This window comes from Neurospora tetrasperma (assembly GCF_000213175.1).
Source record: "Neurospora tetrasperma FGSC 2508 unplaced genomic scaffold NEUTE1scaffold_3, whole genome shotgun sequence".
Lineage (NCBI taxonomy): Eukaryota > Fungi > Ascomycota > Sordariomycetes > Sordariales > Sordariaceae > Neurospora > Neurospora tetrasperma.
Window position 1 is genome coordinate 377,937 of NW_009799101.1, and position 27,071 is coordinate 405,007.

General features: G+C 51.1%; 6 protein-coding genes across 6 annotated transcripts; 3 read left to right on the forward strand and 3 right to left on the reverse strand.

Moving 5' to 3' along the window:
- Positions 1–225: 225 nt before the first annotated feature.
- Positions 226–1,005, reverse strand: NEUTE1DRAFT_109574 (uncharacterized protein; the record flags this gene model as incomplete). Its single annotated transcript, XM_009852143.1, has 1 exon — positions 226–1,005. The coding sequence occupies one exon, from the start codon at positions 1,003–1,005 to the stop codon at positions 226–228; it is 780 nt and encodes a 259-aa protein (XP_009850445.1).
- A 2,347-nt stretch (positions 1,006–3,352) lies between these two features.
- Positions 3,353–3,877, reverse strand: NEUTE1DRAFT_41467 (uncharacterized protein; the record flags this gene model as incomplete). The annotated part of the gene is made up of 1 exon (XM_009851955.1): positions 3,353–3,877. The coding sequence occupies one exon, from the start codon at positions 3,875–3,877 to the stop codon at positions 3,353–3,355; it is 525 nt and encodes a 174-aa protein (XP_009850257.1).
- A 1,634-nt stretch (positions 3,878–5,511) lies between these two features.
- Positions 5,512–7,622, reverse strand: NEUTE1DRAFT_137150 (uncharacterized protein; the record flags this gene model as incomplete). The annotated part of the gene is made up of 2 exons (XM_009852144.1): positions 5,512–6,682; positions 7,549–7,622. The coding sequence occupies 2 exons, from the start codon at positions 7,620–7,622 to the stop codon at positions 5,512–5,514; spliced, it is 1,245 nt and encodes a 414-aa protein (XP_009850446.1).
- A 2,412-nt stretch (positions 7,623–10,034) lies between these two features.
- On the forward strand, positions 10,035–12,579 carry NEUTE1DRAFT_116763 (uncharacterized protein; the record flags this gene model as incomplete). Its single annotated transcript, XM_009852145.1, has 5 exons — positions 10,035–10,596; positions 10,688–11,086; positions 11,140–11,226; positions 11,290–11,689; positions 11,768–12,579. 5 exons carry the CDS (start codon positions 10,313–10,315, stop codon positions 12,107–12,109), a joined length of 1,512 nt encoding a protein of 503 aa, XP_009850447.1.
- A 5,008-nt stretch (positions 12,580–17,587) lies between these two features.
- On the forward strand, positions 17,588–19,047 carry NEUTE1DRAFT_80790 (uncharacterized protein; the record flags this gene model as incomplete). Its single annotated transcript, XM_009852146.1, has 2 exons — positions 17,588–17,707; positions 17,764–19,047. 2 exons carry the CDS (start codon positions 17,588–17,590, stop codon positions 18,667–18,669), a joined length of 1,026 nt encoding a protein of 341 aa, XP_009850448.1.
- A 3,802-nt stretch (positions 19,048–22,849) lies between these two features.
- Positions 22,850–25,632, forward strand: NEUTE1DRAFT_80792 (dihydroxy-acid dehydratase; the record flags this gene model as incomplete). The annotated part of the gene is made up of 4 exons (XM_009852147.1): positions 22,850–23,211; positions 23,699–23,796; positions 23,877–23,992; positions 24,060–25,632. The coding sequence occupies 4 exons, from the start codon at positions 22,996–22,998 to the stop codon at positions 25,550–25,552; spliced, it is 1,923 nt and encodes a 640-aa protein (XP_009850449.1).
- Between the last annotated feature and the right edge of the window lie 1,439 nt (positions 25,633–27,071).

The window sequence follows — 27,071 nt, forward strand, 5'->3', positions numbered from 1 at the left end:
ATGCCATATGGTTTTTGTTACCAATGTTGTCATTGTTTTTGATCTGGTTTTCCAATCTTTTTCTTGCCTATTTGCTGTTCTGCGGTGTGGTAGTTTCGGCTGGCGTGTTTGCAAGATGGCTGACCGATGATGTTTCTGGGTCGTACTCCTGCTGCTGAAATGGATTGCCGAAACGACAGCGACCACATCTACCCAGGCACCTCACGGTCGGCTCGGGGAAGGATATCATAGTCTCCATCCATAACTGTTAAAGGTGATGCGCGGTCGCTTGTGGTAGTTCTCATAGTCGGCTTCGCTTCTGAGCGACTGGCTTACGGGATCTCTGAGGAAGGGGTCGACAGCTCGATTGGCACGGTTGCGGTTGTTGAGCTCGTTGTGAAAGGGACCCATCAAGTCCACTTGCGGCGAATCCTCCAGGAAGGGGTTCTTTGGAGTTGAGGAATCTCCAACGCTCCACGGCGAGGATGATATGTACTCATCCTCAGGGGTATTTGCTTTCTCCTTCTCGTTCTTGTCCCTGTCAGAGTAGCCGTCGTCGTTGTTGTCGTCGTCGTCGTCGTCGTCGTCGTCCTCGTCCTCGTCCTGATCCATGTCGCCATCACCATCAGCTGTCGTTTCCTCGACCATGTCAACATCGTCAACGTCGCCAGACACTCTATCCGGCTCTGGCGATGTTTCGGACTGATCTTGCTTCTTTTGCGTGTTCAACATGACAACCAGCCCTTTGAGGGTTTCTGATATCTCCTTCCTCGTCAAAGTAGCCGACCCCAGCGATACTCTGTGTTGACCTTGTTCCTTGTCCCTCGTCTTTGCCGATTCCTGTTCGTAATATGCGAGTAACTTGGAGCGAAATCTTTGACGTATGACCTCATCCAGTAGACCAGTCGCTTTCTCCACGGCCTGCTCCACGACTAATGCCATGCGCAACCTTTTACGTCTGACCTCGTTCGCCTCGTCAAGCGCCTGCTCCGCAGCTGAGGCCATCGTTCTGGACCGTTTGGGCATGGTGGGATTCGATGTATGGTTGTCGAGCGCTTAGACTTTGCGAAGTTGGGTTGAGTGGTGGTCTTGCGAGAACAGCTGGGAGAAGGAGGTGCGTTGAGGGCTGGAGACGGTGCCGTGGTGGGTATTTAACTGCAACCGATGAGCCATTCTTCGATAATCCCCCAAGTGCCGCCATCTCACTTCCGTCCACCAGCTATTGTGCATCGATAGTTACCTTCACCCATACCAACATCCTCTTAAGAGGCAAGAGAGCCTTTGAATGGCCGGTTGGGATCGTGAAACTTGAAGGTTTTGGCTCCATCGTTTGGTCTTGAGGTATTCTGTCGCGACTGGGGTCTCAATAACGTGTACAATAGGAGGGACGGCGTGTTATAGGTTATTGGCGCGAGGCTGTAACAGGTGGAAATGGGGTGCAAAAGGAGGGAGTTGGGATGAAACCAAGGGTCGGAGCGGAGTGGAAAATGACTGCAGAAGAGGAGCGTTGTCGCCAACGTCAATTCGAGCAGTGCCTGTAATCCCATCTTACTGATCGCGGCGCGGCTGCAGCCAGGCGTCTCTGATGAACGCGCCTGCCTCCTAGTACATCTGATGCTAATACCACCATAACTCTCATATTGTGTGAAAGGTACACCCCGAGTGAATTGTGAATTTGCATTGTATTAGCTTGACCTGCCTGTCCTGACTTTCGCTCCGTTCGCCCTCGAAGGGGGGTCACTAATCACGCATTTCCCTCAGTCATTGGATGGATCCATTTCGTCACCCTGGACGCGCTCAATCACAACTTCAAAGTCTCGACGACAAGGTTTCCATAAGACCTCCATGTTCCTCCCCTTCTCACGAGTCACGGGCTCGCTCAACTTGTACCCTTGATATCAAAATTCAACGATGCCCAAAACGGCGTCCCTAGCCTGGACCTGTCCGTCTTGACAGGAACTAGAGTTCTATACACCTCTAGATCTCCGAACCCAAAAGATTTCCGGCTATTCTGGAGGTACCCGTGCAAGGTTTCCTCTTCGCTGTCGAATGTTCAGCGAATGCCCGAAAATGACTCCCATCTGCACGAACTAGACTTCGCTTGCATCAATACAAGAAGTGCATGAACTTGCATCCTCTAATTGAAATTTTTGATCCTGCAGGTCTCATTCCCTCGGCGCCTTATCAACGGGCATGAATCTGCCCAGTCCTTTGTGTCACCAACTTTTCCGCGCCTCTTGCTGTCTCTTCTCCCACTTGTCAACTCTCCACGGCTTGACTCCGGAACAACTGCTGACTTCAAGTTCTATCTGCTTGGGCACTGGGCGACGAGAATGGAGGTAAGTTCAGGATCAGTGTGATTTACGATACCGCAATGATTCGGAGGATACATTATGAGCTTCCCTGAAAATCTCGGCACATCCACCTTGACCCTTTGCTTACACGCACTCAAAGCTCCTTCCTTGGCATGTTAGAACCTAGAGGTGGGTACCTAGACACTACCAAATATCATCACCAAAAAGCACTTCAACCTTTCTACAACTTGCCATGAGGTATCATTCAAAGCGAAAAGACCTGGTGAAAACACGTCCAGAGGCAGTTGAGCATTTATGTTACCGTCACTCCAGCGTTTGCATTCGCAGCCCCCGCTTTTTGCAATGTATCAGAAATTTATCATCAAAGATCATCTTCGGACATTCCTGGAAACATTACAAGGCTTGGGGTAACATGATAAAAATTGGGTAGGTACCTACGCATACTTTTGGGGTGGGTGTGTGGTGGATTAGGTACCCTATTGTAAGAAGTCGGGAATGTCAAGCACGAGTCGACCTTACCGCTTCGTACAATGAAAGGAAAGGAAAGGACCTCGTATCGGACTTGGCAAGTCCATACAGCCTAGGAAGCGTCGAGCATCAAAATTCATCAAGAATCCATCTATTCAAGTCAAACGTCAATCACTTCGCATTGTGCCGTAACAGTTACTCTTTATCCTTGTGTCCCATCGCTTCCGTCGAACGTTTAAGACTCCTTTACTCATGTCCGATACATTATCACCATCAATCATTACAAAGAGCAAGACCAAGAGCAAAAGTCACCCCCAAAGTGCCTTCAATTTCGCCGATGTAAGTATATCCTCCAAGTAGGGAGGTAAGCTTGCTGAACCCATCAGGTAACAAAAAAAAAATTTCATGCCCAAACTGGCATCCCTAGCCGGGATCGATCTCATCCACCTCTATTCAGGTATCTCCTCCACTCCATGCCCACTGAGTACCTGCTATATCACGATTCACGAGCTCGCGCTACCCCCCCCTTCTCTTTTTTTTCTCCGGCGAACTGCCCCTCCTCCTCCTCCTCCATCCTCATCATCACACACTCAATCCATATCAAACCACACATCCGTCCAATCATCTTCTCGACGCCCATCGTATGCCTCCTCATCCTCATCAACCTCCTTCTTCTTCTCTCCCTCCTTGCGCTTAGCCTTAGAGGTAGGCTTAGGAGCCTCAGCCCAAGGCGGCATCGGGCCCGAACAACACACAGGGCACCACTTGGGTGCAGGCGTGGGAACCAGTCCCTTCCTGGGCTTTGCGCAGTCCGGGACATAGCGGGTCTGGGTTTGGCTCGGGGTGGGACTGGGTTGCCACTTGTAATGGGGGCATGTGCCGCTGGTGGTGGTATTGGGCTTGGCGGCAGAGGGGACATCGTCCGTCTTGGTGGTGGTGGTGTTGTTGCCCGACTTGGGCTGGCGGTGGTGGCGGCCGAAGCTCGCCGGGATGGTGACTTTGGTTCCGGTCACTTGGATTGTAGTGTCTGTACCGGGGACGGTGAGGGTGGTCGTAGTCGTGATGGTCGTGGGTTTGCCGGCCTTGCCGGGGAGGTCCTTCTGAGTAGAAGACATCTTGTCTTGCTATGATGTGGTGATGTCGAGAGAGATATTCGCGACGTCGGTAGTGGTACGCTGTGAAGTGGCGGCGTGGTGGTGTTGCGCTGATGATCGCAAGTGAAAGTAGAGGTAGGTAGCAAGAGCCGATTTCGTTTCGGAGGTTCGAAAAAAAAAAATCCGTTATAGAGAGACCGTCTATCGACGACTGAATTCAATGATGTGGAAAAAAAAACAGGGAAGAAGAAGAAAAGTCAGATTCCAGCAGGGGTTGCTTATATACCTCTAGAATTCAACCTTTGCCGCGAAAACCTTCATGCAACGTCTGGTGTTCGCCTTCACCATCGAAGAAGTGTCCTGTGAATCACTTCCATCTGCAGTTCAAACCTGCGAGGCTATCCAAGAAAAATAAAAACCTCATGCAGGTCTTTTCGCCTTCACCTCCGAATCCCCGCCCCGGTGTACTTCACTTGCATCTCCGGTGAAGAGGCAATCCTGTAGCATTTCATGAAACCTGGCGTCTTCAACTAAACTCTACCTATATCTGAGCATGTGATCCTGCAGGCAGGTTTTTGTTGGTGGCTTGGATGACTAGGTCCTTTCGCCGAACCTGATGTGGCGCCGGTAGGTAGTGTGGACTCTTCTGTGCTCGAGTAGGTATACGGTGTCTCATACCATCTGTCGGCAGAGCGTACAGCTCGATCCCACGTATATAGTTGGTTTGGCCCCTTCCTTCTCCATTACACTAAAACATATACGCCCCATTCGTCCTTGGTGTAGTATGTTGTCTGGAAGTGTTTTAAGGAATGCGATTGTTGGAGGGGTAGTACTTCCTATGAGGATGGCTACCTAGAACTGGACGTAGGGGGAAAAGTTGATGGTATTCATGAGCCTTCCATGCAAACATGTCGATGGAAGGGAGAAGTACATTGACTTCCGGTAGGGTCTTGTCTTGACGCTAGTGATGCAATCCCAGATTTGAAACCAATGCAAGAGCGGCATGAGGACTCGGACACAAGCTAGAGGTACCTTAGACGAAAGAATGGAGAGGGAAGCAAAGTTCTTCACCCTCAAGAGGGGGGCATGTATGGTTTCGCCATGCTACGTATATACCTACTTCGATCCTTATTCTTGATGATTCGCGATGATGGGCGGCAAAGTGCGACAATATAAAGCCCACACCATCTACGACGTGATAAATGTTCCATGCCCCGTAAAACATGATGCACGTTGGAAATAGACAGAATTCGAATAGTGAAGAGGAAAGCGGGAACGTAGGTACCTACCTACCTTGGATGGGTGTTATTCGTAGTAAGATGATGGTAAATGGTTGGAACTGTATGCTGTTGTAAAGACCTGTTCCTTAGAATGGTGGTATAATGAGTTGCCGTGTGACTTCTACCTATCTACCGCTTGCTAGTCCTAGAGGGATCTTCGCAATCCAATTGCAAATGATCAATTACTTGTGTGGCACATATCAAATCGCTCTTCTCTCCCTCTTCTCCTCTCATTGCACAACTAGGTATCCATCCATCCATCCTCCACGTCTGAGCTTGCCCGCTCTTGTGTCCAATGTGTCAGGAGCGTTCCAAGCCTATGTCTTCCACCCTCTCAGTCCCCTTCCACCCTTCCATTCCATTCAACACCCCGAGCTATTTCCATCGATTCTCATAAAACCCCGGGGCACTATCACTCGGACTTCTCGACGCCAGCCTAATGTACCTCTGGGAGCACATCTCCCCCAACCGCTGCGACAGCGGATCCCAATACTTCTTCAACCGTCTCTTTTTGTTGGCGAGCAAAAGGAACAGCTTTTCTTCCTTTACTTGTCTGTGCACTTTCGGCGCATCTTGGTACAACCCAAATTTTGTGCGTTCGAATTCGATTCTCTCGTAATGGTGGTAGTGGTCAAAGTCCTGCAGGGTGCGGAGGCGTATGGCAGGGGGTATGACAAGATCGTCGGAGCTGGAGTTGCTGCTGTCGGTGCTGTCGGTGTCGTAGCTGCTGTCGGTGCTGTCGGTGTCGTAGCTGCTGTCGGTATTGTTATGGTGATAAGTATGAAAGCTATTGTTGATGCTGGTGTTGCAGCTGGTGTTGGGGCTGGTACGGTTATCGTGCGGTCCCTCCTCTACCAAGAGGCTTGAGGCGTAAGCAGATCCGGAGCGAGTATCATGGGCTGTCCCGTGTCTATCCATGTCGACGTCCGCGTCTCTGTCGCTTGATGGTAGCAGTCTGCTCGAGGTCGAGGGAGAGCGGTCTAGGGAACGATAGTGAAGCTTTGCACAAAGCCGGGCATACTCGCCGGAAAGACGGGCGAGTTCTCGAGACTGAGCACGAGTCATCCTCTTTGCGCTATCCTGTAGACTCTCAAGCTCTTTCTCTATTTGCTTCAATCTTGCGTGGAGGTATGTTTTTCTGTCTGACTCGGTAACACTCTCACGAGCTTCGTTGTAAAGACTCGGAGGAGTGTCAACAAAGGGGTCATCCAAGGAATTCAGTGCCGCAGCTTTTTGTGCCCATTGCCTCAGATTTCTGTCGACCTCTCGTTCGTACCGGCCCCCGTAAGTCGCATTCGAAGCTTCGACATCTACGTTGTCGAAGATCCCGGCCAAGAAGATGGGCGAATAATTGTTTCCTTTCCTAGCTTTTTCCGGTCGCTCACACGAAGATCCGGCTTCGCACTTCCTCTTGGCGTTTGGGAATACTGTAGGGATATCTGGTTTGGCTGCCGGTATTTGGACTTGACATGAGCGTTGGAAGTCCCGAGAACTGATTGGTTTTTGTGGGTTTGAATAATCGCGTGGAGGAGGTGTTACTGGATACCTAGAGTTCCAGTTGGTAAGCCAGGAGCCAAAATGCTCACTTGGGCCAGTTGTTGGACCCGAGCTTGCTGTGGCGGTCCAATTGGTAGCATACCTGTCCATCTTGTGTCGCTAAAGGCTTTGGTGAGGTGAAAATGAGTGGTGTACGTGAAGCTTGTGTGTCTGCCAAACGTTTTTTGAGCTTGTGAAGAGCTGGCTCTGAAAGCAGCGTGGTGACAGGGTGACGGTGTCCCGTTAAATGATGGGGAGCGTATGGAAAATCCGGTGTCCGAAGAACCAGAAATCTTAACCTACACTACCTGTACTTTGACTCCGGCGAGACCTTTGGGCTGAGGGGTTGATGCAGATGCATCATGCAGCAATATACCAAATGCAAGGTGGTTTTCGGTGTGGCCGCCGGACTGGAAAATTCATAGAGGTGCCTGCAAGTATGTATATGCATGTATAGTTATATTCCCTGCACTAGAAACGCGGTGATAGGATTTGCTAGTCGTCTGGACTTTGGGGAAAATGACACAGCAAGGGAACGCCCGGTCACCAAACTAATAATAAACCACTTGCCAGACACCGACTCCAGCAGGAGTAGGGACCGATAAGGGTCTCAGAAAACAGAGGTGACTGCACGGTCATCGACACAATTGACTTGGCGTACAGTCGGTAAGCAGCCCGATGTTTACCTCTCCGATTCAATCTGATCCTGATCTCGGACCTTGAATCGGCTTATCGCATGAATCCTTTTGTCATTCTGGAAGAGGGCGGCCAGCTCAGACATGAGTCCTAGCGCAAGACAATCACATGCTCGGAAGACCATGTGTAGCCTCGACTCCAGAAGTTCCAAGATTGAGGGGTATTGTTTCATGCCCTGACTGGAAGACATAGCAGTCCATGTGTGTCGAAATCATGTAGATGTGGCCTTGCAACTCGACTACCACTGCTGCCATGGTGAACGGCGACGAGTTTCTATCGGTTTCGGATCCGAAATACATCCGAAATCTTGTCGGGCGTTGGAATGCCACGGTCTTAAGAGCTATCGCACTGGCCAAAGGGTATTGGCTTCCGAGGCGCATCCTCGGTCGACTATCTGCTCAGTTTGAGGCAGCAGGGTGAGGTGGCCAGCCGATAGTAGGTGTATTGAGTGCCCTTTCCTGCCTTGTCTTTAACGTTAGTATAATGGAAAACACAATCACAACCTCATGTTCCGCTGTCATCACTGCAATGCGGCTGAACGTCAGTAAAAGGTACCGAAGTGGTCAGTAAGTACGACTTTAGTGCGAATCATGTCCATTCACCTTTGTGTCCCAATCTCGAAGCTGATGGAATCTTTGCTACTATTGGTCTTTCCACCACTTTCTTCATGCTCGTAGCCTGGGTCTAGCCGATTTGCGTCTTGAAATTGTCGTACTCGCAGAACCTTCTTTATGTCGGAAATGGGATACGTGCTGGTTGAGATACAGTGCAGTTGACTTGGGTAGAGAGATGCCTGAACAGACAGAAGAGGGGAGATTGAGATTCCTTCGCGCCTCCCGCCGAGATGCGGAGAACTGTTCACATCAAGAATACCTATCTGTAACTCTAGGGAAGGAACACTGTTTATACTCCGAGGATGACCCAGTGCACCTTCCCAATCAATCTGACTCATCATGATTGTCCAGATTGGGAACTGATAGCAGACAGAAATGTTCGAACAGATCAGAGATGAAGCAGTTGTTTGATAGCAACACACTGACAAAACTGCAAACATTTACACTTGTCTACAGGCTCCAGCCCAGTCTGACAATCTGACAATCCGTTTTATACGGCAATCTGATATAGTAAGAGGGACAGTGGGATGGATGTACTGGGGAGGTGAGCTGCCAAGACACTCGCTGCTGGCCCAACCTTGACCACTCCGATATGGATGGAAACTACTCCATAGCCATTATATGGATGAGCAATGTGAGTATTCTTTCGTGTACATTGCTAGAAATTCAAGTGCTCGAGCTATCACCGCTTGAAGATGGCGCCTGGTGCCGAGGTACATGTCCCCTTGTCGTCAATTTACCAGTTCGCCATGTTGGCTTCCAATTGTGGTGGTCAGTGCACCGCTCAAGCTCACTGCCTGCCGGAACAGAAACTCATTTCTTGCCCTGGACTCTCGGACCTTGAGCCTCCAAGGAAGAAAGCAACTGGAAAGCCACGGCGTCCCCGGTTCAGCGTCCGTGTGTTTGACATTGGAAAAAAAAAAAAAAAAGCATCGGATCTCAACCATGGCTGTGTTCTATCGGCATCCTGTTTCAGCGTTTCAACACTGATATTCTTCGCCGCTGCATTCGCTTGGAGCACTTGTTCCTCGGGAATGTTTGCCCCTTTTCCGCGAGGAGTGCGGTTTTTGCACAATTGTACTGTGTAGTGCAAGCAAGGAAAAGGGGGCAACCGAGAGGGCCATCACCAATCACATTGTATCGTCAACTGGAAATGTTATTTTTGGGAGTGAGAGACAATTCCTGCGTTGGAAGATAAGCGACCAGCTGGCGAACAGTTGCCTTGGTAGGTATCAGTGCGAAAGGTTGGGACGAACAGACCCTGGAGCTGCAGCTGGCAGAGGCATTGATTGCATGTTCCTGACAGCCCAGCAAGACAATCGCCCGAGACTCAGGGTCCAGCACTAACAATTTTCCCAGCGGGCAAGTGCAGGGGCAGCGCCACGCCAGCGCTGAAAGTCAGTCCCCTGGAACCAAATGATGGAGAGGCCAGGCCCGGCCTTTGGGGTCTGGGGACGGGATACCTCAAGATGGAGCGAGGGAAACTCGGTCGGATTCCGTGTTTCTCCAGATTTCTGGCACAACTTTCGCTGCTTCTCGCAATTGACGGAAACTCTGACTGTCCTGTTTTTGGGTTTGTTTGTTGTGTCTTTCTGTTATCTTGATGCCATTGCAATTATATACCTACGTTTCGTCGTTTTGAAAACGACTGCCTTTGATATCAACGACACCTCGACGATAACGCGGGGAGTGTGTATCGGGCCCATCTCCAGCGCCCAGCCTTGCCCCCCAGTTCCCTTCTCCAGTCGAGTGAGAAGGCCCCAGTCCCTCTCAACGAACGGGCAGCCCCAGCCTTGGCGGCCCCCGGCCTGGCCCAGAACCTCTTGTGGTCGTTGTGGACGCGTCCCCATCCTCCCAGTGGAGCAATCTCTCCAATCGACAAACCACCGAAACACCCACTCGCCTGGACGACAAGGGGAAACTATTCTCTCCCCTGCCACTCGCTTCAGTTCTCGCCTTTGATTGCTTTTTGCATCTGCTGCTGCATGTCGCGATACAGGTAGAGCAGAGTTTGGAGGAGAACTCTCTTCGTGATAGATTTCTTGTTTCTTCTGGATTATTATTTTCGGCTTTCACAGGGTGTTGACGGAAGCCCCTTTTGTATCACGACTACCCCCCCAATCGCGAATCCCACGTCGACGATATCGACACCCCCGGCGGACACATCACGACATATCAACGTGGCGGCCGACCGACGACGACATTTATACCAAAACACCACCCACCCATAACTTCTAATACACACACACAACCCGACTGCGAGAGCGATAGCACCACCTCGCCGTCGTCGTTCCCTCTCGGCTCCGGCAGCGCCATACACCGCCTTCACCATGGACCTCCTCCGTCAGCTCGGGGGGCTCCTCCCCGGCGGCAGACCGCCCCAGCTTCCCCTCGGCCAGGGCGAAAAGGACAAGCCACGGAGGACACTGGCACAGCGCCTTCAGTATCTTAGGAGACCCCTCAGGTTACGAGGCAACTCGAGCATATCCGTGCCTCTGGGCGTGGTCATTCTCTTCCCCTGCATAGTCGTCATCCTCATCCTCGTCCTGTTCGTCAGGCACCCAAGCTCCCCCGGCCGCATCTTGATGCCCGCCGGTGCCCCTCCCGGCATCAGGTACGTCTTTGCTCTGCTATAGCTCCCTCACCGCCTTTGGTCTCCAAACAGCAATGCGCTAACAACCTACTTCTCTTCCCCCCTCCCACAGGAAAATCAGCGAAAAGTACGACAAGGTCTTCGTCACCGGCTGCCTCGAGCCCGACACCAGCAAGCCCCGCGCCAATGGCGCCTTCGTCGTCCTCGCGAGAAACAAGGAGCTGGACGGTGTCATCCAGTCCATCAAGTCCATCGAGCGCCACTTCAACCGCTGGTACCACTACCCCTACGTCTTCCTGAACGATGGCGACTTTGACGACACCTTCAAGGACACCGTCAAGAACTACACCTCTGCTCCCGTCGAGTTCGGCAAGGTTGGCCCGGACATGTGGGGTTTCCCCGACTGGGTTGACCCCAAGGTCGCCAAGGAGGGTATCGCCAAGCAGGGTGATGCCGCTGTCATGTACGGTGGCATGGAAAGTTACCACTCCATGTGCAGATTCTACTCTGGGTATGTCCTGCGATTCAGGTTTTAAGCAAGTTACATCTGCTAACACAGCACAGCTTCTTCTACAAGCACGAGCTCCTCCAGAAGTACGAGTGGTACTGGCGCTTGGAGCCCGAGATCAAGTACTTCTGCGACATCACCTAGTACGTCCTTTCACTCTTCGCTTCCATCAGAGCGCATCTCGCTAACATAGGACCGCTCCCCAGTGACCCCTTCCTCAAGATGATCGAGAACAACAAGACCTACGGCTTCACCATTGCGGTCAAGGAACTCCGCGAGACCGTCCCCAACATTTTCCGCTACGCCTCCGCCTACAAGCGTCTCAACAACATTACCTCGCAGGGTCTGTGGGAGATGTTTGTTGAGCCCCAGCCCGAGAAGAAGCCCGAAGCCCCCGAGCCTGGTCTTCCCGAGGAAATCCTGCGCTCCGACCCCGGCGCGAATCAGCTCCCCGATATCGACCCCGAGGCGATGGAGGGCGAGAAGTACAACATGTGCCATTTCTGGTCCAACTTTGAGATTGCCCGCTTGGATTTCTTCCGGTCCAAGGCGTACGAGGATTTCTTCCAGATGATGGATCACAGCGGTGGCTTTTGGATGGAGCGTGTATGTTTTTTCTTTCTTCCCCTGTCGTCTCTTTCTTACCCAATTTTTCCCCAGTTCAGCCGCTAACAATCACCACAGTGGGGTGATGCCCCGATTCACTCCCTCGCTGCCGGCGCCCTCTTGGGTCCTCGCGACATCCACTATTTCCGCGATTTCGGTTACCGCCACACCACCATTCAGCACTGCCCCGCCAATGCGCCCGCCCGCCAGCTGCCCCGCGAGCCCTATCTCGAGAAGACCACGCTGGACGAGAAGAAGCGCATCGAGGAGGACAAGTACTGGGATGAATACGACACCCCCAAGGAGAACGGCGTTGGGTGCCGCTGCAGGTGCGACACGGACATTGTCGACGTCGAGGGCAAGGATGGTTCCTGCTTGGCCGAGTGGGTGGATGTTGCGGGTGGCTGGGCCAGTCCTTAGATGGGGTAATAGTCCTTGATTTCAAGGGGATACGACATCTAGGCGCTCCTGAAGCGGTGCTACGCCAGAAAATAATGGCAGCGTTTGAACAGCGATTGAACATCGCGCATCCTCAGCGCAGTCTATGAACTCTGACCGAGAGTGGCAGATGGTTGCGGGAGAATGTGTACATGATGACGAAAAGAAAAATGGCACACTTACGTGCAGAGAATGGTGGATTGGATGGAAACGAGTTTCTTTACATGTTTTCCACTTGTATACAGGATCATGAATCGGGGCGGACTGTGGAGGAACAGTAAGCAGGCAGGCGATTGTCGATACCAAATTCTTGCTTGTCTATATATGGTAGACTTTGTTTCAGTGTGGGGAGGGAGTGGAGGAGAATGGTCAATCCATTTTATTTATTTTTTTCTTGTGTAATATGTTAAGTATGCTTTCTGTGCGCAAAAGAATATTGACTGTTTATCGTCATGCTATGGTAGACCACGCATCTTTCCCTGGTTCTTGGCTAACGATCATTTGTGCCATCTCCCTTATTGTCCGAGCTTCTTTTTCAGGTAGTCTGTCAAACGTAACTCGAGGGATTGGACAAATCTCGGAGTTATTGAGGAGAATGATTTCTGCCAAGCAATACCCACCTAGTAAAGGGGAAGGACCTAGTGATGTTAAAGGGGGAAAGCTCAGTTAAGATGGATGGAGGAAGGATAGTCATAGAAACATTGACAGTGTGCCGGGATTTCATGGGATAGTTGGGACTGGTCTGGTGCATACCTAGGGTGGGTGATTCAATAGATCCAACTGACAGATGGAAATGAATACACGGACGGGGCTAAACACCAATCGACACTTAGCTCTCTATATATCTACCTCATCTATCACAAACCATTGCTCACAACAAGACCTCTACTTTAACTTTGTAGTAGGTGATCAATTGATCAACTACCTAGTTAAACTAAACCAATCTGATCCGATATCGCCACTCGTTGTACATAGCTACCTATATGTAAGAGAACGACATATATTACAACAATATTCCATAACTCGATTAGAGAGTCTCATTCGCATATTTTCTATCTACCTACTGAGGCTTGCGTAAAAACTACCTACCTACCTACTGAGGCTTGTGTAAAAACTACCTACCTACCTACCTACCTAGGTAGGTAAACTTCCAAGGTATAGGTATAACAAAAACGCCAGCTGGGAGGATGCTGGCGTACCAGGAAGACAAGGAGTGTATATACCTACATCTACTCAGGGTAATTAATGTCAAAGGGTCTCACACAACAATTGATGTCCAGGACGACGACTGACGGGAGCCACCACCTGACCCCAGGCCCAGGCCCAGCAAAGACGATGGATGGATGGATGGGTTTTGAGGAATGAATAAAGCTCGATTATACTAGTTGCCTGTCTTGGTTCTTTCTATAGGTAGGTAGGTAAGTAGCACAAGTTGAGTACCTAGGTAGGTAGGTAGGTAGGTACCTAGTCTAGAGGTAAGGTAAGTACTCTACCTAGGTAGAGGTACCCAGGGTGCTGCTGGCTTGCGGTGCGGTGCGTGAGCTGGACAACAACAGAATCTTAGGTATTAGAGTATGAACTGGTAACTCCTGATGGTTGGTTGCCCTTGATGAGAGACACATGTGATAGTTAAGATAGTGATAGGTTGTTGTTGTTGACGTTCATGCCTGTTGATACACTACCTATCTATGTACTGAACTTTTCTTGTCCTGGGGTTCATGATGGCCCGCATCGATGTCGTTTTGAAGCTCCGATTCGAAAGAAGAAGAAAATTCTAGAAGGCCAAGCCATGACTACCTAGTAACGAAACATAGAGTAGGGAAGAAGGGTGATGACGGCAGGATTAACTGGCAGTGTATTCCTGTCACAGTGGTCTTGCAGCACACTGTTCACGTCGTATATCAATGTGTCCCAAACATTTGTTGAGGACAGTCCTTGAGGTGCTTACCAGTCATTCGACATCTCTATTCAGCTCCTTATGTCGTCTGGATGGAAGTACCTGCTTGCTATAAGCGCGCAAAGAGGTTGATGTTTACGAGTTTGACCAGTCGGGAGCGCCGGATCTCTCTGGAACTTTGCTTGTTCTTCACTATTGGCGGACCACCTAGTCGAACAAAAATCTTAACCGCCTGCTCGAGAGCCGCATGTGATGACACCGAATGAATGGTAAGGACAGGACGCCATTCAGGTATATAGGATGCGTACACTATCTGGTTAGATCCAGACGGCCAGTCGTTGATATCAGTAAACTTCAGCAGGCGCTGAAGGAAGAGATCAAAGTAATGATGTGTCTTGCATGGCCAAGCAACTATCGCGGGCGCAACGAACGAGTCAAATACATGTGAAAAGTCAGTGTACAAGTTGATGCGAAACAGAACTGCTCCACCGTCGAAACTACCGTCGCATGCTGTTGCCAAGTGTTTATACTTGGGACGCCTGTTTACTCGAAACGGGCCACGGGCCTTTCCAAGTTTTTTTTGCAGCTTCGCAATCTTGATGTTGTTGGAAACTGTTGTTTGGTTGGAGAGTGGAAGCGCTTAAGCGGCTGAACTAAGTTCTGTTTGTTTGTGATGAGGTGCATATGTTTGACCCCTAAAGCGGCCATCGCACAGCGGTAACCAGGGCTATTTTAGGAATATCGGGTTCATGAAGCGGGGAGGATCTATCGAGGCCGAGGAAAGCTCTTATCGACGGTGTATTGCTCGATGTCTTTTGACAAGACGGGTGGGATTATTGATGTCCTGTCGTGGAATCATGAAAGACATTTGGTTGGTCATATGATGCCATTGTACACTGACCTGGAGTCGTGGGGCATAGGGGATGGGGCTTGGACGTTGAAGTCTCGAGATAAGCGACAGTTTGAGATCGATCGTCGAATGTTTTTTTTTTAACACATGCAGATATTGATTTGGAAATGTTTCAGTAGCATCCGTTTCTCGCCTGGAGAGGGCGCAGGCAGTTTCGCGGCAGATGGACTTGGTTGTTGATGTCCAAGGGGAAGAGCCAAGTCTCAAAGTGGACCGCAACGAGGGGCATCTTGCAGGGTTCTCCACATATTGAGTGGTGGGTCAGATCCCCAATTGGGAATAGCGTGAGACGTGCCTGAGATGACCAAGCATTTTGGCGAGTTTTAAGGGCCTCCATCCCCGTCAACTCTGACCGGAACCCATGGGAAACCTTGGACGATGTGGCAAGAACGCTGGACGATTCAACGTCCAAACAGCCATGTCCATGGGGCTCATAACGGATTCGCATTAAGATGATGTTTCGACAATGGAGAACATGACCAGAATCCGGAGGCGGAGCAGATCCGGAAGACGATGATTCCGTGGTCATGGTCACTTTACCTTATCCCCTCCTTCGCCCGAGTCGTACGCAGTACACGTGAAGGCTTCGACCTATGGAGGAAGAGAGAGAGAGAGACATGAGTGATTGATGAGGCATACCGAAACTATGTGACTGAATAGCTTCGACATCGAGTCTGAAGACCATAGTGAAGCAATGAAGCGGATTTATTGACAAAGACCGACAAACAACAATCCGGCAGATGGAAACTGAGGGATCCAATGTTTCAATATCAACGTTCAGATGGCCGCCATAACTTCACCAAGGTAAACATGCGAAACATACAGACCTGGAGATGCTTGGCTTTTTGCCAAAGCTTTCTCTGGCAAGAGCCTCAACACGAAACTTTCAGGGGAAGGAGCCAATCACCAAAGAATGACAGGCACCAGGATCGTTTGATGACACACAGGGCAGGAACGACAAGCCACCCACCCCAAAAAGACGACAATGAGACCCGGGGGGGGGGGGAGGGGGGAAATCCCGCTTGCCCGCTCGACAACACTCGGACGCTTCCCCTCCTCTGTGACTCTTGTTTCCTCGGACACTTCCAGACCACCGCAGGGCTCCAACCCCGATGCGACTCAGGAAAACCGAAAACTTGGGTATCGAGGGAACCCAGCTGTCTCATCGTCTTCCCCAAACAGAGCGAGTGCGCATCTCCATTGTTTCTCCAACGTTCCATTCCGTGTTCATGCCGGGCCAAACCCTGGCTCAACGGTTTCAACTCGCTCAGTCGTCACATCAACCTTCTTTTGACCAGAAGAAACGCCATGACCCAGCGTCGCTTGCCATCACGGCCAAACCATCCAACCGTTGATGATGAAAACATTGGGCCTCGAGGCCATTGGCCAAACCCGACAGACTGGTCAGAGGAGCAGGCCAACGAACAGATGGCAAGCGACCATCTGGTCTGGTGGATTGGGTGTGCCGCACTCCGGCATTCTGGATCCAAGCAATCACATTTTTGTGGCTCCCGAGTCATGAAACTAAATAATAAGAATACCAATTCTCAACAGATTCATCACCGGTGATGTCGGGAGGTGAGGACGGTCTACTACCAGCGGAGTGCCGTCCGAATTTGTGGAGCTCGCGGTGTCAGCAACGATCATGACGAGATGTCGTTTCCGACTAACTCCGCGACCGTTGCGCATGACATGGCCCAGACCCTCTGATCAACTACCCTGCATTGAGGCTACGCTCGACAGCAAGGGTTTGGACATGGTTCGTCGGTCAGATTAGGTTTTGCGCACGTCCGTCCCTGACCTTGATGGTCGGGCAAGGGGTTCATCTGAGATGTGTCTGTCGACATGTACCATTAGACACACGATTACTGACTTCATCTTTCCTCTTTGGGATCTACAGATATTCAACATATGATTCCTTTTCTTTGCCAGAATCAAGTTCATTCTACGTTTCCACAACCGCCCGCCTCCTGATACACGACACTCCATTGTCGAGACACGGACGTGGTGGTACTTCTCCCCCAGTCTTGTCTGGATCTACCAGTCTCCTCTAGCCTCGTCGAGGGTATCCCCCAGACATCTGTAACAAAGCTAAGAGTCCGTGGCTTGCCCCCACTGGTCTGCCCTACTGGATGTTCCTATGTCCGAGACTCATGCAACAAATAGTGGACATCATTATCATTTTCCCCCTTCCCCCTCCCCCTCCATGGGCGGCTGCCTAGACCGTTTCTTTTTTTTTTTCTATACTTATTTTCCAAGGCCCCTTCCCGGACCACTTCCACTTGTTTATCACTACGCTGTCGTGTGTGTGTCTCCCTTTCTTCTGCCTTCGCTTCTTTTCTCCAGAGTAAACAGAGTCACTCCTTATTATCGACCAACAATATCAGCTGTTTACTTCATCTGTCATTTATTGAAAAAGGGTGGCTGGCTTTCACTCCTTGGACCGTATAAGCTGGTTTCATTATACCGTCATTCACACACGACGTTTCCACCTAAAATCATTGCACAATTCCACTGTTGTTGCACCCTAGGACCGGTCTCGCTTGATCAGTGCCAGTTGGAAGAGGACAACTTTCGATTCTTTACATACCACATTCATCAAGACACAACCGAGACGCGGCAGCAAGTCGGCATGTCTCCCACCGTGGCTGTGATGACGGCACCCGTCTCCTTTGCCCCTACTACGGATACCATGGACCGCCGTGGCTATGGTATTACCAAGACCAAGAAGACAACCTCTACTGGTGGTGGACGGGCATGGAGCGAGGAGGAGGTATGTTGAAGTCTCTTGCGATCAAGTTTGATCAACATCTGACTGACTTGTCACAGGAAGCATATCTCATCAAAACTCGGATGCAAAAAATGCCCTACAAGCACATTGCTGCCCACCTGAAGAAGACGGAGCTTGCCTGCCGCCTGCACTTCCATCAGCTCAGCCATGGTAGCAACCGTCGGAAGCGCACATCTTCACTGTCTTCTCACGGTTCCAACCAGTCACCTCCCATGCGTGGTGCTGATGCATCACCGGTTCGTGAGCTTGATGCTGCGCCCAGCCGCTCGGTGTCGCCTTCAGGGTCAACGTTTTCCTACAGCTCCACCAGCCCAAACACTGTTCAGCTTCCTAGCATCATGTCTACGACTAGCTCAACCAACACATCACCTCGTCTACCAGCTATTCTACCCAAGCCAGCCGCCATGAGCCTCGGCTTGCCTGCCATGTCTCGTTCTGCTAGCAGGTCTACATCCCCCGCATCATCACACGCCTACACGCCATCCCTGCATCCTCACAGTGTCACCTCTGGGTACCGATCCACACCGACCAGTTCTCATGGATCGCTTCGTCTGGATTGTTCTGCCTTGCCACGGCTGCCTACTTCGGCGGCTACCCCAGTGGCCTTTTCTTCCAGCCAGCCCGTCGATATGAGCCGACTTTCTGCAGTGTACAACGCACACCGGGCATCCTTCTGGGCCTCGGTAGCTGCTGACTATGGCAACGGAGTCAGCCCAACGGTGTTGGAGCAAGCATGGCGCAGAGGAAGCAATAGTGGTCAGACACCCGTCACTCCTGTTGGAAGTCCAGATGATCAGGTCTATACGCTCCCTCAAATCAAGCCTGACAAGACTAGGATCAGTGCCATTCTAGGCATCGATGCTAACCCCAGGAGTCCGCGGGAGCGGGAGATGGTGAGGAGGTTGGAGGAGGAGAGGTGTTCTCTTGGCATGGTTGGCGCATAATATCTTTGTTGGCCTCCTGACCCAGACAGGATATCTAAGTTTTCTTTTCTGTCATGTATGATTTGATGTTCTCTTGGTCTGGGATCAATCGGTTGTGATCAGGACGTATGGTTGGGCCTTTGTTCTTTTCTCTACTGTCGTTTCTCTTGGATTCTTTGGGAGTTTTGGGTTATCGTACCTAAGGGAACGGTAAAGGAACGGGTATGAAAGCATGACACTTGTACGAAAAGGAAACTAGCTGTGACTGCTCAACCTAGCTTTCACACACAGTTTTACGATGGAACATGTATCGGGCAGGTTATTGACGGAATATGGGCTGGCGTATATCGGTAAGGGAACGGCGGACAACTGAAAGGACATACATACTGTGTAGTAGCCAACTGAAGGCAAAAAGCGAATTCACCAATACTCGATCCATTCGTTTTTCCACCACTCCAAATCTTGATGGCTATGTTTAACCACGACAGTCACTCCTCACGGGTAAGCCATCCGAAGACAGACATCCTTCGCTAAAAGCGACTCGAACTGCAGTTGTTGGCCCGAGATACGCAACCTGCATCACGCCATGTCCTGCGACGCACTGCGATGCATGCACTGTGATGTAAATAGAGAAGAGACGGGCGGGCTAGATGTATGTATTGCGTTATCAGGCGTCAGATAACCGTCGATAGCCGATCACTGCCGATGTCTAGGACTCGGATGAAGACGGAGAGGTCACGATCGAGTCCATCGATCGTAACTGGCATCGAGATATCTACATTGTTCAAGGACATTGTTAGCGATAGACCTAACCTGCGTGTAGGGCCGGGTAGCGAGAACAGGCCTACCTAAGCATTTAGGAATTTCCGGTAGTGGGCGGCAGCAGCAGCTGTTCGGCCTTATCTTCATCTTATCGCGCGTCGGCTGTAACGTCGAGTGCACACACACTGGGGTTCCGACCTCGGCGTCCCATTCCCGTCCCGTCAACCTGCACTCAAACGGTCCGTCCGCCAAGCCCAACTGCAACATCAACCACTGCAATGTCATTCAGACCTGCTCTTTCCTCTGTGTTGAAGTGATTCGTGCTGGGGGAAAGAACGTGAGCCGGATAAAGAATGTTTCCTGCCAGCGACAGATTTTCAGATTTTGACCCTCATCCATTTCAGGTCTGATTTCCGACGAACGCGGGGTACAACGCACGCCGAGGCAAGTTCTGAGCCCACAACCAAGTGCCTCGACTCGTCTTCTTCCTCCGACTTCTTCTACATCCCGCCAGGTTCTCTTCATCTCGATCTTTTACATGGCAGCCCATACATTCCGACAGTAATCGAGCATTGTTCACGGCGTGCTTATCTTTCTCTCTTTATGATTTAGAAACATATGGCGACTCATTGGCGTCACCATTTCGCCCGGCAACAAACCTCGCGATGCATGCCGTCTCGACCAGTTCGAAAAGAAGCAAAAAAGATCCTTGCGACGTTGCAATGTTGCAAATCATGCAGAACCAGCTGTTGCCAAGTTGAGGTTTGGGTAACGCAGTCCCTTTGCCGGATTGCGGGACAACGTTCTGTGCGACAATGCCTCGACTTCGGCACCTTTTGATGTCCCGGCCAAAGGCACGTCCTGCCGTCGAGAACATCACATGCAATTAATTCTACGTCCTCAGATCGAACACGAAAAAGTCCTCCGACCAATCACAGGGAAATCCGAATCATCATTTCTTTCTGAACCCATCAGTCTTCAAAGACTTCCCAGCGAGAAACACGACATGCGAATAGCGTCATGACCCGCCGACAATCACATGGGCTGATGTCGTCTTTGAAACTCCTGATAACAACCACCACCACTCCAGGCAGGTCAGGGTACAGCACCACAGACAATATGCAGCGCATCATTAGATCCCACCAGTTCCGCACAAACATGTCTCCGGGTCCTACTCGAACTTGGACGAATCAACGATATGGCGTCTCACACATGTCACCACACAAAGGACGGACGGACGGGGTGGTGTAGACGGGAGCAGCCAACGAGTGGTTCTCATGCATATAACTAACTACACACTACACGCAGCGTAACCCAACGTTCGGACGCCGGACGGGTACACCCGCATAATAAGCGGCATACACTACACCACAGTTGCATCAGCCACCAACTTTTCCCACAATTGCGACATTGCTGATGCAGTTCCAGATCGCCTCTATTCTGCCATGCCATGCTAGCATGCGCTGCCATGTGGCCCCAAATAACTGCTTCTTCGTCGTTCAAGACCGCAAGTTTATCTCGACATTTCAACGGCGAACTTGTCAAAGAACAAGGACGACGAACCGGATCGACATCAAGATCCCCGGCTGGCCATCCCTTGCTTGGAATCAGCATGCCTATCCCACCCAGTCCGAGGCCGAGGCGCCGCCAAATTTCGGTCCAATCCGGACGCCCCTGGACAATGGATGGACCACGGCCAACGGCGGCGGTATCTCGCTGGATATATGCCGTTCCATCTGGTCGATCGCTGTTCCCGTGCCTCGCCCAGAAGACTTCTACCGGTTTTCTTCTAAACATGTGAATGACGGCCCAGAATTCTAAACTGCAATCAGAGTCCTCTTGGCAGGTCTGCCGTTCCCAGTAGCCGATGGTCCGGATGGTTGGTCTCAACTGTTGGTCCTATGTGATGGTTCCCGAGTGGCCTATCTGCCGTTCGTCGATAACGCATCTATGGTAGGGTTCCACACGGTTTGTTGGTCCCATCATCCAAGGGTGTCGTTCATTCAGTTCATACTTCCATTGCCCTTTTTATGTTTCCGGGGCCAAGTACTTGAAGCTTGAACTCACGCCAAGGTCGGCCCGTTGGCCACTAGGAATACATATGTACGGACCAGTGAATGGGTTCTCCTTGTAGCGATGGTTAACAATACCCGGATCTCTTGACCCCCAAGGTATCTTGCAGCAGCACTAGCACCTCCCTCTTTTTCGGGGGTCAGGAGTGGGCCGTTTGGGTGCCCTCTATCGGACCGTGATCGGCGGCCGGCCTTCAACTCTGTGGTCTTCTCGAATCCTGCCTGCCCTGTCCCAGACTGCATGGCAAAGCATGGTCTGTCGAAGATGGAACCGCTAGCACGCCCGCCTAACGGTGGAGACTGGAGAGTCCTCCACAGGAGCCGTTTTGACCAATTATCATTCTGAGAATTGGCCTGACAGCCCAAGTTTCCTATCTCGCCTAGTGTACATAGTGTACAGTCCAGTATGTACTGGTTTGTTTGTTAGCTCAAGACCTCGTATCAACTTTCCTGTGTGTTTTCATAGCTAACGGACACATGACATTACTTTAGATACGCTATTTCTGTCACATTAAATTCTGCTAATGGCTTTTGTCATTTGTGCTTAACCCTCTCGATTTGTCCTCACAAGGGTTGGGGCTACTCGGGATAGATTTTGTCTCGTGTACCAAGCTAACAAATAAAGCAGCATCGGACTGCAGAGGTAGTCTAGAGCTTGGTCCCCAGCACCCGCGGTTTTACCGTTGCGTGGTACCTCCCAACCATATCAACCCAACTGAAAAGTAACCAGATGGAAATGGAGCACCGAGCATGCAAGTTGTTCAACCGGCGTGCTGTTTGGGAGTTCGGACCATCAAAGAATGAGCAAATTGACTCCATGTCACTCCTTGCTAGTGCTCGGTGACATGTGCCGCAAAGTGTAGTGTTTAGTGTCTGTGTGCATGTGTAATGTGTCATAGCAGAAAAGCGCGTTGTTCCAAGTCCCTCATCCCGTCCTAACTACTTGAATAATCTCGACCCAATAATGCCTGCCTAGTTTTACTCTCCATATATAAATAAACCGTTTGAGCCCGGCCGGTTGGCGTCATGCAAAGTCCAGTTACTTTCAGCCCCCCTCTTCAGTTTGCAGGAAAGTTTCGATGAAACGCTGGACCAGCACTTCATCCTGATTTCCACCACGGCTGGAATTCGATTCCCGTTTGTTGCCTTTCACCATCCAATCCATTCATTCACTGTTAGTACTGCCATTTACACGAATCTTGGATACGTACCCGCCGCCGCCTGGCCAGTTGGATTTTTGGACCAGGGAAGTTTTGATATAAAAGGACTTCATTGCCACTCTTCCCCCGAAGCGGTTTTCTCGAAAACAAGCAACCCCACCGAGCTGATCTACTAGACTAGTTCTTTGTCTGCCTCGACACTTTTTTTTTCCGACTTTGCAACAGCTTGTGCTTCCTCTTTTCAGCAGCCGAGGCACAAGCTTAGATACCCTTTGTCGACGACAACCCGACCAAATTCATCTCAGAACGCGCCTCAGGTATCCGCCAACTCCGGCCTCAAATATAGATCAACAATGGCTTCCAACCAAGATAATAAGGCTGTCGCCCCCGACGCCGCCGTTCCCGCCGGCCAGTCCACCACCACAACCACCAACGACAACAACAGCGAGCGCAACTTGCCCAAGGAGGGCGAATACATCCAATGGCGTACTCTCCCAGCTGGCAATCCCGACCAGTTGAACCGCTGGTCGCACTTCTTGACTCGTGAGCATGAGTTTCCTGGAGCTCAGGTAAGTGATGAAGCTATTACCATTGCCATCATTCGCTCTTGATGCTACCTACCTACCTACCCTCACGTCACGTCATGACATGACATGACAAATTCCGCTGCTTTCACCCTTATTCTTTCACTGCCGAGCTTGATTAAGCGGATCCCACACACACTACACACATACACACACATACCCAACACCTCGGGTTCAAAATTGGGGTTTCGTTCGGCAAAAGGATCCCGAGCCCCGTCCGTCACTCGCTTCGTCATTCATATGCCTTATCTGGATGGATGGATGGGGGATGCGGAGATGTCGTTCATGAGGGGTAGGTAGCTCGGGGCTGCTGTGGGGTACCATAGTAGCTTTTGCATGGGGATACATTCCTACATGGACAGTGATATGGGTCCCCCCCCTGACGACGATCATGAATTACATACAACGGGTTGTACCAAAGCAGCAGAAGCTCGGAATAACTAACTAACATGACAATTACTCAACCATGTAGGCCATGCTCTACGGCGCCGGTGTCCCGAATAAGGACATGATGAAGAAGGCGCCGCATGTCGGCATTGCGACGGTCTGGTGGGAAGGCAACCCCTGCAAGTGAGTTTGTACCTACCCAAAGGGATGAATGAGATGATATATGATGAGTGGGTGAGGGTTGAGGACTAACATGGCTATAGCACCCATTTGCTGGATCTTGGCCAGAAGGTCAAGAAGGCCGTTGAGCGCGAGAAGATGCTCGCGTGGCAGTTCAACACCATTGGTGTCTCGGATGGTATCACCATGGGCGGAGAGGGTGAGTTTTGTTACCTCTATGCCTCCATGATAGGTGATATGAGATCAATGCTAAACATCACAACCAGGCATGCGCTACTCGCTTCAGTCACGCGAGATCATCGCCGACTCCATTGAGACCGTCACCTGCGCTCAGCATCACGATGCCAACATCTCCATTCCCGGCTGCGACAAGAACATGCCCGGCGTCATCATGGCCGCGGCCCGCCACAACCGCCCCTTCGTCATGATCTACGGCGGCACCATGCGCGGCGGCCACTCCGAACTCCTCGACCGCCCCATCAACATCGTCACCTGCTACGAGGCTTCCGGCGCTTATACGTACGGCCGTCTCAAGCCCGCGTGCCCCAACAGCACCGCCACCCCCTCAGACGTCATGGACGACATCGAGCAGCACGCCTGCCCCGGCGCCGGCGCCTGCGGCGGCATGTACACCGCCAATACCATGGCGACCGCCATCGAAGCCATGGGCCTCACCGCGCCGGGGTCCTCCTCGTTCCCTGCGTCTTCGCCCGAAAAGTTCCGCGAGTGCGAAAAAGCCGCCGAGTACATCAAGATCTGCATGGAGCAGGACATTCGCCCGCGCGACCTCTTGACCAAGGCCGCGTTCGAGAACGCCCTCGTGCTCACCATGATCCTCGGCGGTTCTACCAATGGCGTCCTGCACTACCTCGCCATGGCCAACTCGGCCGACGTCGACTTGACGCTGGACGACATCAACCGCGTCTCGGCCAAGACGCCCTTTTTGGCTGACATGGCCCCCTCGGGCCGCTACTACATGGAAGACCTGTACAAAGTCGGCGGCACCCCCGCGGTCCTCAAGATGCTCATCGCCGCCGGTTATATCGATGGCACCATCCCCACCATCACCGGCAAGTCTTTGGCGGAAAACGTATCCGACTGGCCTAGTCTCGACCCCGATCAAAAAATCATTCGTCCTTTAAACAACCCCATCAAGTCCCAGGGACATATCCGTGTCTTGTACGGAAACTTTTCTCCCGGAGGCGCTGTCGCCAAGATCACAGGCAAGGAAGGCCTCTCCTTCACGGGAAAAGCCCGTTGTTTCAACAAGGAATTCGAGCTCGACGCCGCCTTGAAAAACTCGCAGATTACCGTCGAGCAAGGAAACCAGGTCCTGATCGTCCGGTACGAAGGACCGAAAGGCGGGCCAGGTATGCCAGAGCAACTGAAGGCTTCAGCGGCGATCATGGGCGCGGGCCTGACGAATGTCGCGCTGGTGACGGATGGTCGGTACTCTGGTGCTTCGCATGGGTTTATTGTGGGCCATGTGGTGCCCGAGGCGGCGACGGGGGGGCCGATTGCGCTGGTGAAAGACGGGGATTTGATTACCATTGATGCGGTTAGGAACCGGATTGATGTCATTAGGACTGTCGAGGGGGTGGAGGGCGAGGAAGAGATTGCGAAAGTGTTGGAGGAGAGGAAGAAGGGGTGGAAGGCGCCGGTGATGAAGCCGACGAGGGGGGCGTTGGCCAAGTATGCGAGGTTGGTGGGGGATGCGTCGCATGGGGCTGTTACTGATTTGGGTGGGGATGCGTACTAAGTCTAGAGGGCATACTTAGATGGCGGACGGCGGCGGCTTCCTACTCTACGACGTGGGCGGATAAAGAATGGTTTTTTTTTTTTTTTTCGAGAGAGAGAGAGAGACTCATATAAATGGTAGCATTTCGCTTTGCTTTGCCTTAGCTTTGGGCCTTGTTTTTTCTTTCTTCCTGCTTGCTTGCATTTGTTCGGCTCCATGCAGTGGCGTCCAGGAGAAGGTCTTTGTCTTTATACATAGTGGCAAGGAAAAAGAAGAAGAAGAAGAAGGGGAGGAAAGAAGGAAATGAAAAAAGAGGACATTAGACAGATTACACATAGATGGAAATTCGCTTTTGTTTCTGTTGACTATGTAGGGTACTACCCATGGGTACTATCTATTTCCCGGGTGACATAGAGGTGTTCTCTGGGATGTAGTGATGTGTGAGTAGTGAAATCATATCATATCAACGTCCACGATGTTCCTCGAAAATACCAGTCGCCGTGACTGCCCGACATACTACCAAAGATAAGTAGGCAACAAGTGATGTTTAAAGATGATAGAAAAGGAATAAGGGGGCAGATTCATGTTCATCCAGCCAGCCTCTCTCGGTGTTTATAGTCAGCCAAGTTCGTTTACTTGATGCCTGTCACAGACTAACTAACCGTTGACTACTTGAATAGTGTACAACAAGCACACTTGAGGTCTTCTAATGCATTGTGCACAAAACTCGTGCGTGTCTTGTTTGTGAACATCGGAATGTTCATGTCAAGACAGGTAGGTCAGTGAGATGTAGGTAGGCATGCAGTCGTTATTCTCCAAACACGATGAGATGAGGTCGTTGAGGCTCAGGGATACTTGATGAACTGGCTAACATGTACCGTATGGACCTGGATGGATGGATGGATACACCAAAAGCCGTTACCGACCTTGGCATTCAAAGTTGAACCTTCAGTTTGATTGATGGGACAGGGGAGAAATTGCACAGTGTAGGTCTCTGCTACATGTACATTGCTATACTCTCCATTAGCCCGCCGTGTCGATGAGGGTACCTAAGGAACTTCAGCAGGCACACAATTAATGACCAGGGTTAGTGGGGACGACTTGGACGCGGGGAAGATCCAAAAGTCGTGGGTAGGGTTAGATGAGCGTTTGACTTTCCACGGTCTTGGTACCGGTACTTTGTCATGAGCTGGTGTTGTCACCGACTTCGGGACACCCTTCACTCATCCTATTTATTTCTCTGCTGTATCGGTCATGAACTCGGCTGTGAGGCTAGCTTGTCGCTACTTAACGCCCACTGCCCTGACGTCCATTACCGCCAATGTCAGTTCCAGCCCTGCTTGTGAGCAGTTCCTTGAGTTCAAGAGGACTCGGCTATGTACTCTGGTCTGAGGTAGCCGGGTTGTACGTTTTGTCTTAGTTTTGGTAAAAAGATGTGTGTGTCTCTATCAATTCCTCTGAGATGTGGCGCTTGTAAAACAGAAGGCAAGTTGAAGGTGTTCGACGGTCTCTGATCTTCTGTCGTTGAAACAGTTTATGA